This window comes from Penaeus chinensis, chromosome 38, assembly GCF_019202785.1.
Source record: "Penaeus chinensis breed Huanghai No. 1 chromosome 38, ASM1920278v2, whole genome shotgun sequence".
NCBI lineage: Eukaryota > Metazoa > Arthropoda > Malacostraca > Decapoda > Penaeidae > Penaeus > Penaeus chinensis.
Window position 1 is genome coordinate 28,096,364 of NC_061856.1, and position 12,500 is coordinate 28,108,863.

Here is a 12,500-nt window from a genome sequence, read left to right on the forward strand (position 1 = left end):
AGCAAACCTGTATACAGGCACTGAAAGTGCTGTAAAGTGTGGTGGGGGCCTGTCGAGCTTCTTCCCTGTTAGTTCAGGGGTGAGGCAAGACTATGTTCTTGCACCAACACTTTTTAACACTTGCATGGATTGGATACTGGGTAGAGCTACTGTCCAAAGTCACTGTGGAGCAACTCTGGGCAATATCAAGGTTACAGACCTTGACTTTGCCGATGATGTTGCCGTACTCTCTGAATCTCTGAAAACCCTTGTGGCAGCTCTTGATGCATTTAGCAATGAAGCGAAGCCCCTGGGGCTAGAGGTCTCCTGGACCAAGACCAAGATCCAGGATTTTGGGGGCCTGCTAGGAGACCCTGTACAGCCGATACGTGCTTGCGGTGAAAACATCGAAGTCACAAAGAGCTTTATATACCTCGGTAGTGCATTTCACGACTCTGGGCTGTCAGACCAAGAAGTCAGTAGACGGATTGGCCTGGCAGCAGGGGTCATGAAATCTCTCGACAAGAGTATTTGGAGATGTCGGTACCTGTGCAGAAGGACCAAGTTTCGTGTTTTCAAGGCCCTGATACTGCCAGTTTTACTCTAAACTTGGACACTATCTTGTGCTCTGGAATCTCGTCTTGACGCCTTTTGTAACAGATCCTTGCGCCGGATCATGGGGTACAGTTGGCGGGACCATGTGTCCGTGAGACCGGTACAGGACCTGTTACTTGCACAATCCGTGATCGCCAACTCAGGCTATCTGGCCACTTGGCTCGACTCCCACAGGATGATCCTGCCCATCAGGTTGTCTCTGTCCGAGACAACCCTGGGTGGAGGAGGCCTGTGCTTGATATTCAAGCCCATGCTCATGGGAGTAGGCCCATGCATTGCTGCTCATAAGTCCATACTAGACAGGGCCAACCCTACTGGAGGGGCTTATCACTGGCATCCCAACTGAAATACTCCCCCTCTCACCAAGATGCACCTAAGCCAGTAGGTAGGGGATAACTCGGTTGTCTACCTCACAATGAAAAAATATGACTATACAAACAGAGCAATGGCCCTCATTCCCCGGAGGTGAAGGGGCCCCTGGTTATGGTGGCGATCAGGATTGCAGAGGGTGCAAAAAATCTCCGGTAAAAGAAAGGCTGCCCCATGTTGATGAACCTTTGCACATACAATATAAGGACCATGAGAACTGAATCTGACTTACTAGCATTACTTGAGGACCTCTCATAAAATGAGATGCTGTAGGACTCTGTGAAGTTAGAAGACTAGGCAAAGGACAGAAAATACTAAATGATGGACACATGCTCGGAATTAGGGGTAAGTACCTTAGTTCACAGATATTTAGAAAAGAATATTGTGGAATTCTATAGTATAAGCAAAAAAGTGGCTTCAATAACAATAAAACTAAACAACAGGTACAACGTAAAGATTGTTCTAAAGTCTATGCTCTAATCTGCAGCCACAGTGATGAAGAAATAGAGAGCTTCTATGAAGATGTTCATTTAGCCAGCGTGAGAGCAAAAAGCCATTTCACAATAATCATGGGAGATTTTAAGGCCAAAATAGGTAAAAAGACAGGAGAAGCTGAAGTGGGAAATCATGGACTAGGCACTAGGAATGAGAGGGGACAAATGCTAGTTGATTTTACGGAGGATCAATCATTCAATATCATCAATACATTCTTCGAAAAATGACTAAGAGCAGAAGTGGACATGGAAATTAAATAACACCTTAGACGGGAAAGGAACAAACTCATATGAAAACCGCAGCCAAATTTAGCTAACTTGAAAACCAGAGCAGCAGAATTTAGCATTAAGTAGTGGAAGACTTTTACAGGGATCTATACAACTCAAATGAACAACCATGGATAGAAGCTAGAAATAAAAAGAGTGCTTAAAGGCATGAAGAGAGGGAAAACACAAGGTGAAGACAGAATGAGCATAATAGATGAAGGAGAAATTGCAATGGTGAAACTAGCCAGTCTTTTTAACAAATGCCTTCTCAACGGAAAAACTCGGAAAGACTGAAAAAATGCAACAATTACATTGATATATAAAAAAGGAGATAGAAAGGATCTAAAAAACTACCGACCCATAAGCCTCCTTTCAGTTATAAAAGTCATCAACAAAAGTCATGCTTTAGCATGACTTTTGTTGATGACTTTTGTGAACTTTGGCTAAAGGGCAGGGTGAAGGGAATGACTCGCCATGAGTGCACAAAGCACTTGGACACTGATTAGACTCAGTGGGCATTTAGGAAGGAGCTTTTACATTATTTACATCCTTAAACAAGTGTGGAATGTACCATCAATGAGCCATAACTGGAAAAGCGCTGACTCCAGGGAGGATGCTATTTCCATGCTCAGGATCCTATTCCTAACAGCTGTAGCAGGAATAGGATCCTGAAAAGGGAGTATTATTGAAAAAAAATGACATGAATACCAGAATGTTACTAGTTATTATAATTGCACTGAGTTATGGACTACCTAGAGAGATGATATGGAGTCTGTATAAGGAACACAAGTCTATAACCATCTAGATAAAACAAATTAAATAACTTATATAGACATTGGAAATTGTCAAAAAAGCTAAAATCACTTATGCAGATATAGAGAAAATAATATTGCAATGCCATTTTCTCTGGAAAGTAATGAGTTCAAAGCAATGACACCTAGACTTTCAAACTTGACATACAATATCTGAATTACTACTTTATACATTCTGTATTCCATTCTAAAGCAGACAGAGGTGGGACAACATAAATGTGTACCTGGCTTAGGGAGAGGAAGGCCTACAAGGAGAGTGAGGGGATGTGGGTATCTAACCAAGCCAAAAATATTAGTAGTTACCATGTCTCATGCATAATGAAAAGGTTTTTGGAAAAAGCTTGTCAGTTTCTGACAGGCCTTCCACAATTGTGGTGAATAGGACTGACTGCACATTGTGCAGAAAACCAAGATCATGACAAAAAGGACTTTTGAGGTTCGATTATTTGTTTCAGTGATTTGAGCAATTAATAGACACTCACAATTGGCATTTTATAATAAGTTTCTATAACTAAAAAGGCTGGGAGGGCAGGCAAGCCTACAGTAGGAGGGGCAGCTGCTGTTCTTGCCTCAGAAAAAACATTAATATAATCTGTATACATACAACAATGGTTCCAATAAATACAACAGAAATGTATATATGTGGTAACAAATAAAGCCTTCTACCTGAAGTATATGAATTCCAGTTGATGTCATAACAATCAGCTGAAATGTACCATCTCCCATTACATCACAATAAGCCAGTGACAGTACAGGGCATGGCAGTGAGACGGTGTGATAAAGGATCCACTCTGAAGTCTTCTGTATCCATTTGTAAACCAGGACAACCTGAAATTGACAAAAATATTTGTGTTTACTTCACATTATTATTTCTAATGATCTGCCATACTTATAGCAGTCCTGCTTCCATGTGGATACAGTTATATGTCACAATTTCTTTTTTCAACAACATATAAATGCAGATCAATTTGTTACTACCTGGCCATAAGTTCCAATCAATATTTCGTTACTGCCATCTTGATCTATATCACAGACAATGCAGCATGTGACAGCATCATTTGCATCTGACTCTGGCAATCGAAATCCTTTTTGGGCATTAGCAAAATCTCTGTAGAACAGAAGAGATGAATGATTTACCAAGTCTTGAAGATCATATCTAATACGCATGAGTCATCAAAATTATCTATCTTCCCTTAATACTATTCCGTTGATCTCATACATTAAAGTTAGAAATAAAATTCAGATTAAATATATATTATTATATTAGCTAACATAGTTCTTTAATAGCAAATAAAGAGCTAAAAACACACCCAGGGTGGTGGTGGCTAAAAATATTTAAAAGACGGGGAGTCCAGAAGAAGCATAAACCCAAACTGAATGGATAACAAATTAACCCAATGCAGTCAGGAACATGTGACTCCATAAGTGCAAAGCCCCAAGAAGTCAACTGGCAGACCTACATGACCTCAACTGATTTCCCCTTTTCTTAACCCCTTGCTGACGGGTACGACGTGTAGAATCGTGCTATGCCCACTGTGAGTACTTGTTTGATTGATTTTACACATAGATGGCTATACTTGTACTAAGTCACCGATGAGCCAGTTACGAGTACTGCCTGTCTTGCCCGTTCAGCCTTTTCTTTGATTTACGAAATATTTTACGTTATCTTATTTTGCTATTACTAATGTTAAAAAACATTATAATAATTATAATGTTTATAATAAAAATAACACCATCGACATTCATAGCACTAGTAAAAATTACGTTTTTCCCGCCAATTCAAATCAGGTATGGTTACAAGGTCTACTAATTGACTTGTTTGTGGCTAAGCACTAGCAGAGCAGTCTATGGGCAGACATTTCACAAAAAATATAGAAAATAGGCACAGCATTTTCCCCATTTTTTGTTCATTTTCCCCGGCGGCATTGGGTTAAGTTTTGGGGAAAATTTTTGTTTTCTTAATGCTATTGTTATTGAAGCTGTTATTATTTTGATTCCCTTAAATATAATCATTACAGTGTTATCAACAATACTGACCACAATAAAAATATATATATATATTTTCAAAAATAAAGGAAAAAGAGTAAACAAGTGAGAGAAGTAGGATTAGTAATCAACACCTTACTTGACTAAGCACTTGTGGAGCCATCTTTATGTAAATACAATTAATAAACAAAACTGACAGATGGCATGGCATATACTCTCAGGTACTTGGTACTTGGTACTTGTTGTTTTCAAGGCTTGGAACAGATGAAGCTTCAATTTCAGAGTTGATATGATTAGGGCCTCATATCATGCCATTATTAGCAATGGAGACCTCAATAACCATTTGTTGTCATAATTATGCTTTGCTCTGATACTCTAAGAGCCAAAATATCAAGATGTTTAGGTATTTTAATACCAACATTGTCTCTGTGGATTCAGTGACACGAGGCAATTGGATCATCCAGAAACAAGGCCAGAATGGGTGCCGTAGATGCACTTCAGAAATAGAAGATCAAGTAAATATCATTCAAAACTATAAATCAATGTGCTATATGAAAGACAAAGAGGGAGCTTGCATTGATGTGCATGAATATCATGAGCTAATGAAAACCATTTGATACTCAGTGGTAACACCCCTTACAGCAGACTGGGTTTGAGAAGGGGGTGTGGCTGGTAGTTAGTTGCCATGTTTCCTTATTGTGAATCATTTTTGTTTTCATTATGTATTTTCATTATTTTTTTTAAACAATCCAACTAACTGAACCCTCTTGTTCTGTTGGTAACATCTGGCAGGACTTTGCATTATGCTGCTGCATGCAGACTGTCAGAAACCTCTGACTGTTTGAGTAGATATACAGCAGCAGTGTCAGGGAATTGATGGATGTCAGGCCTGGAAGATTTATGGAATATTGCTATGAGGAAATCCTGGACGAGATGTTTCTACCATCAGTAAGGGCCATGGTGTTTCCCAAGCTGGAGCCATTTTACATTGTGCAGAATAACAGCCCCCTCTGCATGAGCAGTGTCATGAAGGTGTGATTTCGGCAACACCACGAGATTACGATGTGCCACATCCACCCAAAAAAAAAATTGTGGCCCCTAGAGGGGGGGGGGGATAAAAATATTTTTTCTAGTGAATGTACATACATGCCATCCCCAGTGCCTCTGGGCTCAGCTGGCTCTCAAGAGTCATGTTACAGGTTACAAAAAAAAAAAATAAGAATTAAACATAATAAGGACAAGATACACTCTGAACAAATCCAGATACATAAGATAAAGGAAAAGTCATGCTTTTCACATTCATTACCTGAGTTTGCATCTTCATACAAAACTGAAACAAGTAACATATAAATCTTTTTTTTTTTAATCAATTTGTTGCAGAACAAAAATCTTTGCTGGCCTGATAAAAAAGATGCATTTTTGATGAGAAATACAAGCAAGCTATGGTTTGGTTCAGCTTGATCAGTCTTGCCAAATTTGTCAAAAACAGTCCCAATACCCAGCTTGCTCTTAATGTAAAGAAACTACAGCAATAAGTGATGACTCATTTGCCTTCATAGTGGGTGACAGGAGTAATCATGGAAGAAAACAGACTGGATGCTGTTAGTAATGCTTGCGAACTTAATGATGAAGAAATCTGTCTTCACCTTGGTTTTGCATAAATTGAACTAGATACAGGAAATAAGATTTTCAAAAAATCTTTGAAATTAATTTATGTACCACAAAAAGTTATAACTACCCAGAAAAATTTGTCCACACATTTTAAGGTAACAATTTAAAAGTATAATATTTCCTATTAATAGCAAAGATAAGTTTTTCAAACTGCAAGTTTAGAATGAAAATAATAAAGGCAAGTAAAAATGCTTTTCGAACATCCCTAGGATGGCCATTATATAATAATGAGTAGCTAGTACATATCTATATGGGAATAATAAAGCTATTATTATACTCCAGCTAATACTTTTGGTCGGCACAGATTGAAATCACTCATTTCTGTCATCCATGGTGGTGGTTTGTTACTACCATGATGTCATGAAACTGCAGCAAGCTCCTTCTACAAAACCAAACCAAGATATCTGACTAAGAAGTCCCATCAAAAACAGGAATGAACAAGAACTATCAAGATTTTTCAAGAAATCTTGAATTATCTTGCTGTCAAAATGTGCCTTAAATGTATGCATGACATCTCTTGATTAATTATTTTACATACATTATATCTTTTATCTTGATAATATGATCTAACAAGGTATTATTGTAGATATGTGCACCATGGTGACTATACTGACTATATCAAAAGAATACACCTAAAGAGCTCCATGCTAATTAAGTTGCTCCAGAATGTTTTCACATTACATGCAGGATTTCAAAACCTCAATGAGGGACATGAACTTAATTTTGTCAAAGGATATCAGAGTTTATAGGTTAGCTACATACCTTGCAGTCTACATTATCTGAACTGTTACATAAAATTGCAAAGAATTACTTTCTAGAAATAAATATATGATTAAGAAGTGACCTACAATAAAAATAATTATATATTATTAACATCTATATATAAAAAATTATTATGCAACTCTACCTGTAAATAAAACAAGATTCTAAAGTTGTTCCTACGACAACGGAAAGTTCATCTTCATTTCTTGGAGAGTCTTGTTTTTGTAGCCTGAGGACTAAAACAAATCTATTTAGTGTCAGAACTTATTTGCATCTCATCAAATTATATTCATTTTTCTGATATCAGAAAATTATTTATGAGTAAAACAGAGGAGAATCTTTATAACTAAAATCTATCCCGGAACTTACTGTCCTCAAGAAAGAATGGTGTTTTAAGAAAATTGACTGAGCTAAATATTTTGGCTGAAGAAACAGGATAATCCCACAATATGCATCGGCTTGATATAACTTCTGGGGTGTTCTCGACATTCACGTGGAACATATGAACATTACCACCTTCTCCACATGTTACAGTCACTCTTCTGAAAGAGATTAATTAGCCTTGGTTAACACTCTATATTATTATCCATGGTTGATATGATCTAATATCTTATTTAAATAAATGTTAGCTTCCTCATATCTTGCTTTTTTATAAAAGCAAGTTAATGCAATAAATGCTTACTCATTTTTTCTGAGATGATGATGTTTGTAAAGACAGTGTTAATCATACTCTAATATAATGTATGATAACTGGCCTAATTAAAGCAAGAAAATGTATTTGATTGCCAGGCATGGTACATAATAAAATGTTTTCTTTAAAAAAAAAAAAAAAAATCAATTTAAAAAAGGCATCTAGCTGAAGGGGTGTGTCAGTGAAGTTTCAGGGTTCTCTAGCATTTCAACATGTTTATAAAACTACATTTTAAATATTTCAAAAATGCTCAGCTTAAATCAATACACCCCCCACATAAATTATAACATTCTAGACATTAGAGCATCTGGTTTTTTTTTCTCAAAAAAAAAAAAACGATAACATCCACTGTTTAATATTTAACACAAAATACATCCCTCCTTGTCCCCTCACCCTTAATATATTCACATATAAAATACAGGCTGTAAAATACCTTTTACTCTCCTGTGTATATGAAATATCCATCCAAAGGGTAATACCATCCACACTCTTAAACTCTGGGAAGGACTGTGAACCATCAACTTCCTGGTAACTGTGACTCTCATCATCAGACTGGTAGAGATGGATGCTGCAGTCACTGCCACTCAGCAACCATACAGTCTGTCAGAATGAGCAATGGGGAAATATATATCTAAGCTCTGCATATTTCATATCATGTAAAACTTATTACATGGACTGTTACATCACATCACATCTTTTATTCCTAGAATCTTAGAAATTATTAGTGCAGTGACAAAGACATATACAAGTGTACATAAATACTGAAACTGTTTAATAATTTTTCAGGTAATTGCTAGGATGGATCATGTGATATGATAACAGATGCAACTTTTCATCAAACTGATTAAAAAAAAGAAAATACTGATAATGATGGAAATTTGGTACCTACAATTAACATTATTCTAAGATCCTGTTTTAGATCCTGTTTTATCATCATTATATATGGTGCGTGCTATGGAAATAATTATATAGTATGTACTGTCTGACAAGGAGTGTCTGTGATATTGCATATAATATAAATAATTAGGAGGATGAAATAACAGCACTCCCCATGCTGATTATGACATTAATTAATAGTCAAGAACACAAGGTGTATTGGTCCAACCTATCAGTTAAACTTATATTCTGAAGTCAAGACAATCTGTAAAGATTTATTCAACAGGCCAAAAGAGTTGTAATAACAAAAAGAATTTCTAGTATTTATCTTGTAGCAATTATGTAATAAATGTAATAAAAACTAAAAATAATAGTAAAAAACTAAAAACTTCCTGTCAGTCTACAGCATAATCCTGTAAACAACCTAACAGACAAATTTAAAAAACTATCTCTATATAAACTATATAATTTATCAAAAAATGGTTAAATCACTTACTTCCCATCCATTTTTCCCCAATGTTTTTGTGTGATAGAGATGGTAAGGAACAAAGTCTAGCTCCAAAGGCAAGCAATTCTGGGACACAACATCCAAGGCACTATCTGAGTTCAAGTCCCAGTCTGAGTAGATATTGAAGAAGTGACTCTGCTGGCCTGTAGTATCGTCTTTCTGTAGTAAGAACTGATGTTGATAATCTAAGATCCTTCAAACTTAAAGTCTGCTCAATTTGCAGTGAATAAGAAAATACTTCTGGTCAAAATCTTAAAAAAGAAAGAAAGAAAAATATATGCATGATAATTTTGAGGAATACGGACTGTGAATGGAAAATGAAAGTAATCTGAAGGCATTAAATTTTTCTAATGATGGCTATTTCTGAAGGCCATTTTCCAAGCAGTCATCTTTCCATGGAGTTATTCTTTCACATCACTGTATGTTGAGCATGGAAATCAAAACATAAGCATACAAGGGTAGTTAATGTACTAGATTTTAATCTTTTCCTAATAAACTGACCTTACTTGCAACACCATGAATAACACATTTTTTACATTTTTAAAAATAAGACCACATATCAGACTTGTCAAAATATCTGTCATGGCAATACTGTCTTTGCAATCAGGAAAATAAAGGTAATTACAATTGACATAGTATCACAAACAAAGGTAGTTCTGGAGGTGATGCTATGTACTTAAACCATGCATCTTGATAGCACCTGAGGAAAGTATGCTGATGACAAGCACACCCAAATCCTAACAAAAACACTGATATCAGATTATGGCTAAAATGAGACCACTATCTATTGAGGAATAATTCTTCAATTTGTATTAGTATACAAATTTTCCCTTAATTACATTATGAAAGGCATATGAATATATGATTTAAAGACTACACAGACTGCACATACTTTAAATGCTGTAATAAGGTCAATTCAAATTAAAACTAGTGTGAAACAAGGTTAACAAACATACCTTGATGATGGTGATTCCAATAATAAAATCTTCTTGGATTATGGATCTATTGACTGCATCTATTGATACAATTTCTGCACCACCTGTAATTTTATAAACTTGAAAAAATAATATCCTACAGTTATGACATTAAATTTTTTTTAGATATCAATTAACACTGTACACAATTTCAATCAATCCAATACTGCAAGTAATGGCATGTACAGACATGCCAGTATTCACACACAGATGATTATACAAGTGCTTAGTCACCAATGAGGCAATCACTAGTCCGACCTATCTCACCTGTTTACTCTGTTCCTTGATATTTGGAAATATTTTGTTTGATTGCTCTAAGTATTGTTAATAACACTGTAATAGTTATAATGACAATAATAATAATAACAACATCAATATTAATAACATAAGAAAAAAAAAATCCTGAAAACTCCAGCAAAGGGAAAATCAGGTGAATGCATGTAAACTACTAATTGACCCCTCGGTGGCTGAGCATTAGCGGAGCTGTCTATGTGTAAATACATTTCATAAAACAATACTACAGTAAACATCACATATTTCCAATAGTTTTGGGTTATGCTTTACTTCTTTACCAGCATGATTATGCAATAATCTATTATATCTTGATAAAGAACATAATGTGGCCATCAGTGAGAGAAAAAATAATCTTGGACACTTTCTCTGGCTGTACTCAAACAACCTGAGAAGGTATGCGAATACCATTAGTTACCAGAAGATATAATTAATTTCCTACCACAAGGTAATAAATGAAGAAGAAGAAAAAATAAAAAGGTCTACTAGTGGCTGTATCACATACCAATGGTGGAAAACAAATGACAAACTAACTTACTGCCCACTGTAATCTTATTGCACATATATGGTTCCCACAAATGTTTAGTCACAAAGGAGTTAATTAGTAAGCCTGAAATCACCTCTAATCTAATTTCCCATTCCCTGATTTGTTTTTGTTCTAGTGCTACTAGTATTAATACTGTTAATATTATCATTAACATTATGATTATTACATTGCTATCCAAAATAACAAAAAACAAAAAAATCTTTCCACAAATCCAGGTAAAGCATAAACAAGTGAGATCTGCATAAATACAATTAATAACTAAAATCTCAATGGAAATGGCATATACATCATGCCATGTCCAAATGCTTTACTAAGTGTTCCTAAATCCCATTTGCTATCACTCATTTGATGGTGTACACAAGTACAATTACTGCATTTATAGTGTTATTAGACTGTGTACATTTGAATACAATGTAATTTTGGACAAGAAAGTTTTAAATGATAAGGATATATTGCTTCTATCTTAGGGTAAAAATGTAATGTCATATCTAAAACTAAGACTACTTCCTTAACTTATAAAAATTCAGTTGCAGTGGATTCTGGTCTTATAATTAATTAATAAAACTCACCTGGAATATAAGTAAATGGAACATCTCTCATGCAAGGCCTCCCATGTGTATACTCTAAGCAGAACACCTGAAAAATAAATACTTTTTTGTATTTACAAAGAGAGAAAGGAAGAAATCCTCAAACAAAATATTTGGGAATAATTTCCCTGTAATACTGAGTATCTTGAAAGAACTAGTTAAACATACCAATTCAACTGAGGGCAGGCAAAAGTTTATTTCAAGCATAATTCTCAGTTTAAAAAAATATCTTGTTGCAGATCATGACAAATATTGAACTAACAAAGTTTATCTTTTATGATTTTATATATCAACTACTTTACTTACAATATGTCATTAGTTACACATACTTTTCTTTGCAAGGAGGCAACCAAAATCTTTGTAAATCCCTTGGCATCTGTCAAGGGGGTGAGTGTATAAACATTGCCTTGTGATGGAAGACTGTAAAAATCCAAGAGAAACTGGTCAAATCATATATAATATAAATATCAAGATAGTACAGAATATCATTTTCAATCATCAACTTATAATATTTTTTCACTTTTCATCTAAACATATGCTTGGATATATAGCCATGCATTTAAAGCAATAAATACATAGCTACCTAAAGAAATGAGCATTGATGAAATTCAAATTTTCTTTATCCTTGCACTCTGCTAATTCTTGAATCACTGCTTGCTTCGGGTCCTCCGTTTCTTCTTTCATCTTGTCTAAAACAGAAAGCATGTTGTGTACAGTGCTGTGATTGGCTTATGTTTAGTTTATCAACTTTTAGGCACAATCTTGACTGGACCTGGTTATTTCCTAGCTACATCTAGCTAGGGAATAACCAAAAAAGTAGGATACTGCTGATATGACTTCATTGTGATAGCCTTAGTTATGGATCATAGCAATACACTAGATGCTGAGACAGTCCTAGACAACTTACCAATTGGAGCCAAGAAGGTAGTCAACGGTATTTTCCTTTTCTTATAATATTAAGAACATTACCTATCTCTCAGTTTTCTTTACAAATCCTGCAGTTTATACCTTTATATTCAAAGGTTATGTACAGAGTATATAACAATTCTGCCATATAGACTTGTTCTCTTG

At 35.3% G+C, this 12,500-nt stretch overlaps 1 protein-coding gene across 1 annotated transcript in view; it reads right to left on the bottom strand.

Moving 5' to 3' along the window:
* The window catches only part of LOC125046231 (KICSTOR complex protein kaptin-like), a 15,993-nt gene that overhangs the window by 2,544 nt on the left and 949 nt on the right, over positions 1-12,500 (bottom strand). Inside the window, exons 2-11 of the mRNA XM_047643992.1 lie at positions 12,013-12,118; positions 11,759-11,849; positions 11,412-11,478; positions 9,987-10,069; positions 9,019-9,189; positions 8,080-8,246; positions 7,325-7,497; positions 7,101-7,191; positions 3,515-3,644; positions 3,203-3,364 (exon numbers count right to left, since the gene is read on the bottom strand). Coding sequence (XP_047499948.1) covers positions 3,203-3,364; positions 3,515-3,644; positions 7,101-7,191; positions 7,325-7,497; positions 8,080-8,246; positions 9,019-9,189; positions 9,987-10,069; positions 11,412-11,478; positions 11,759-11,849; positions 12,013-12,113 — 1,236 coding nt within the window. The 5' untranslated portion in view covers positions 12,114-12,118. The remainder of the gene's footprint in view (positions 1-3,202; positions 3,365-3,514; positions 3,645-7,100; positions 7,192-7,324; positions 7,498-8,079; positions 8,247-9,018; positions 9,190-9,986; positions 10,070-11,411; positions 11,479-11,758; positions 11,850-12,012; positions 12,119-12,500) is intronic.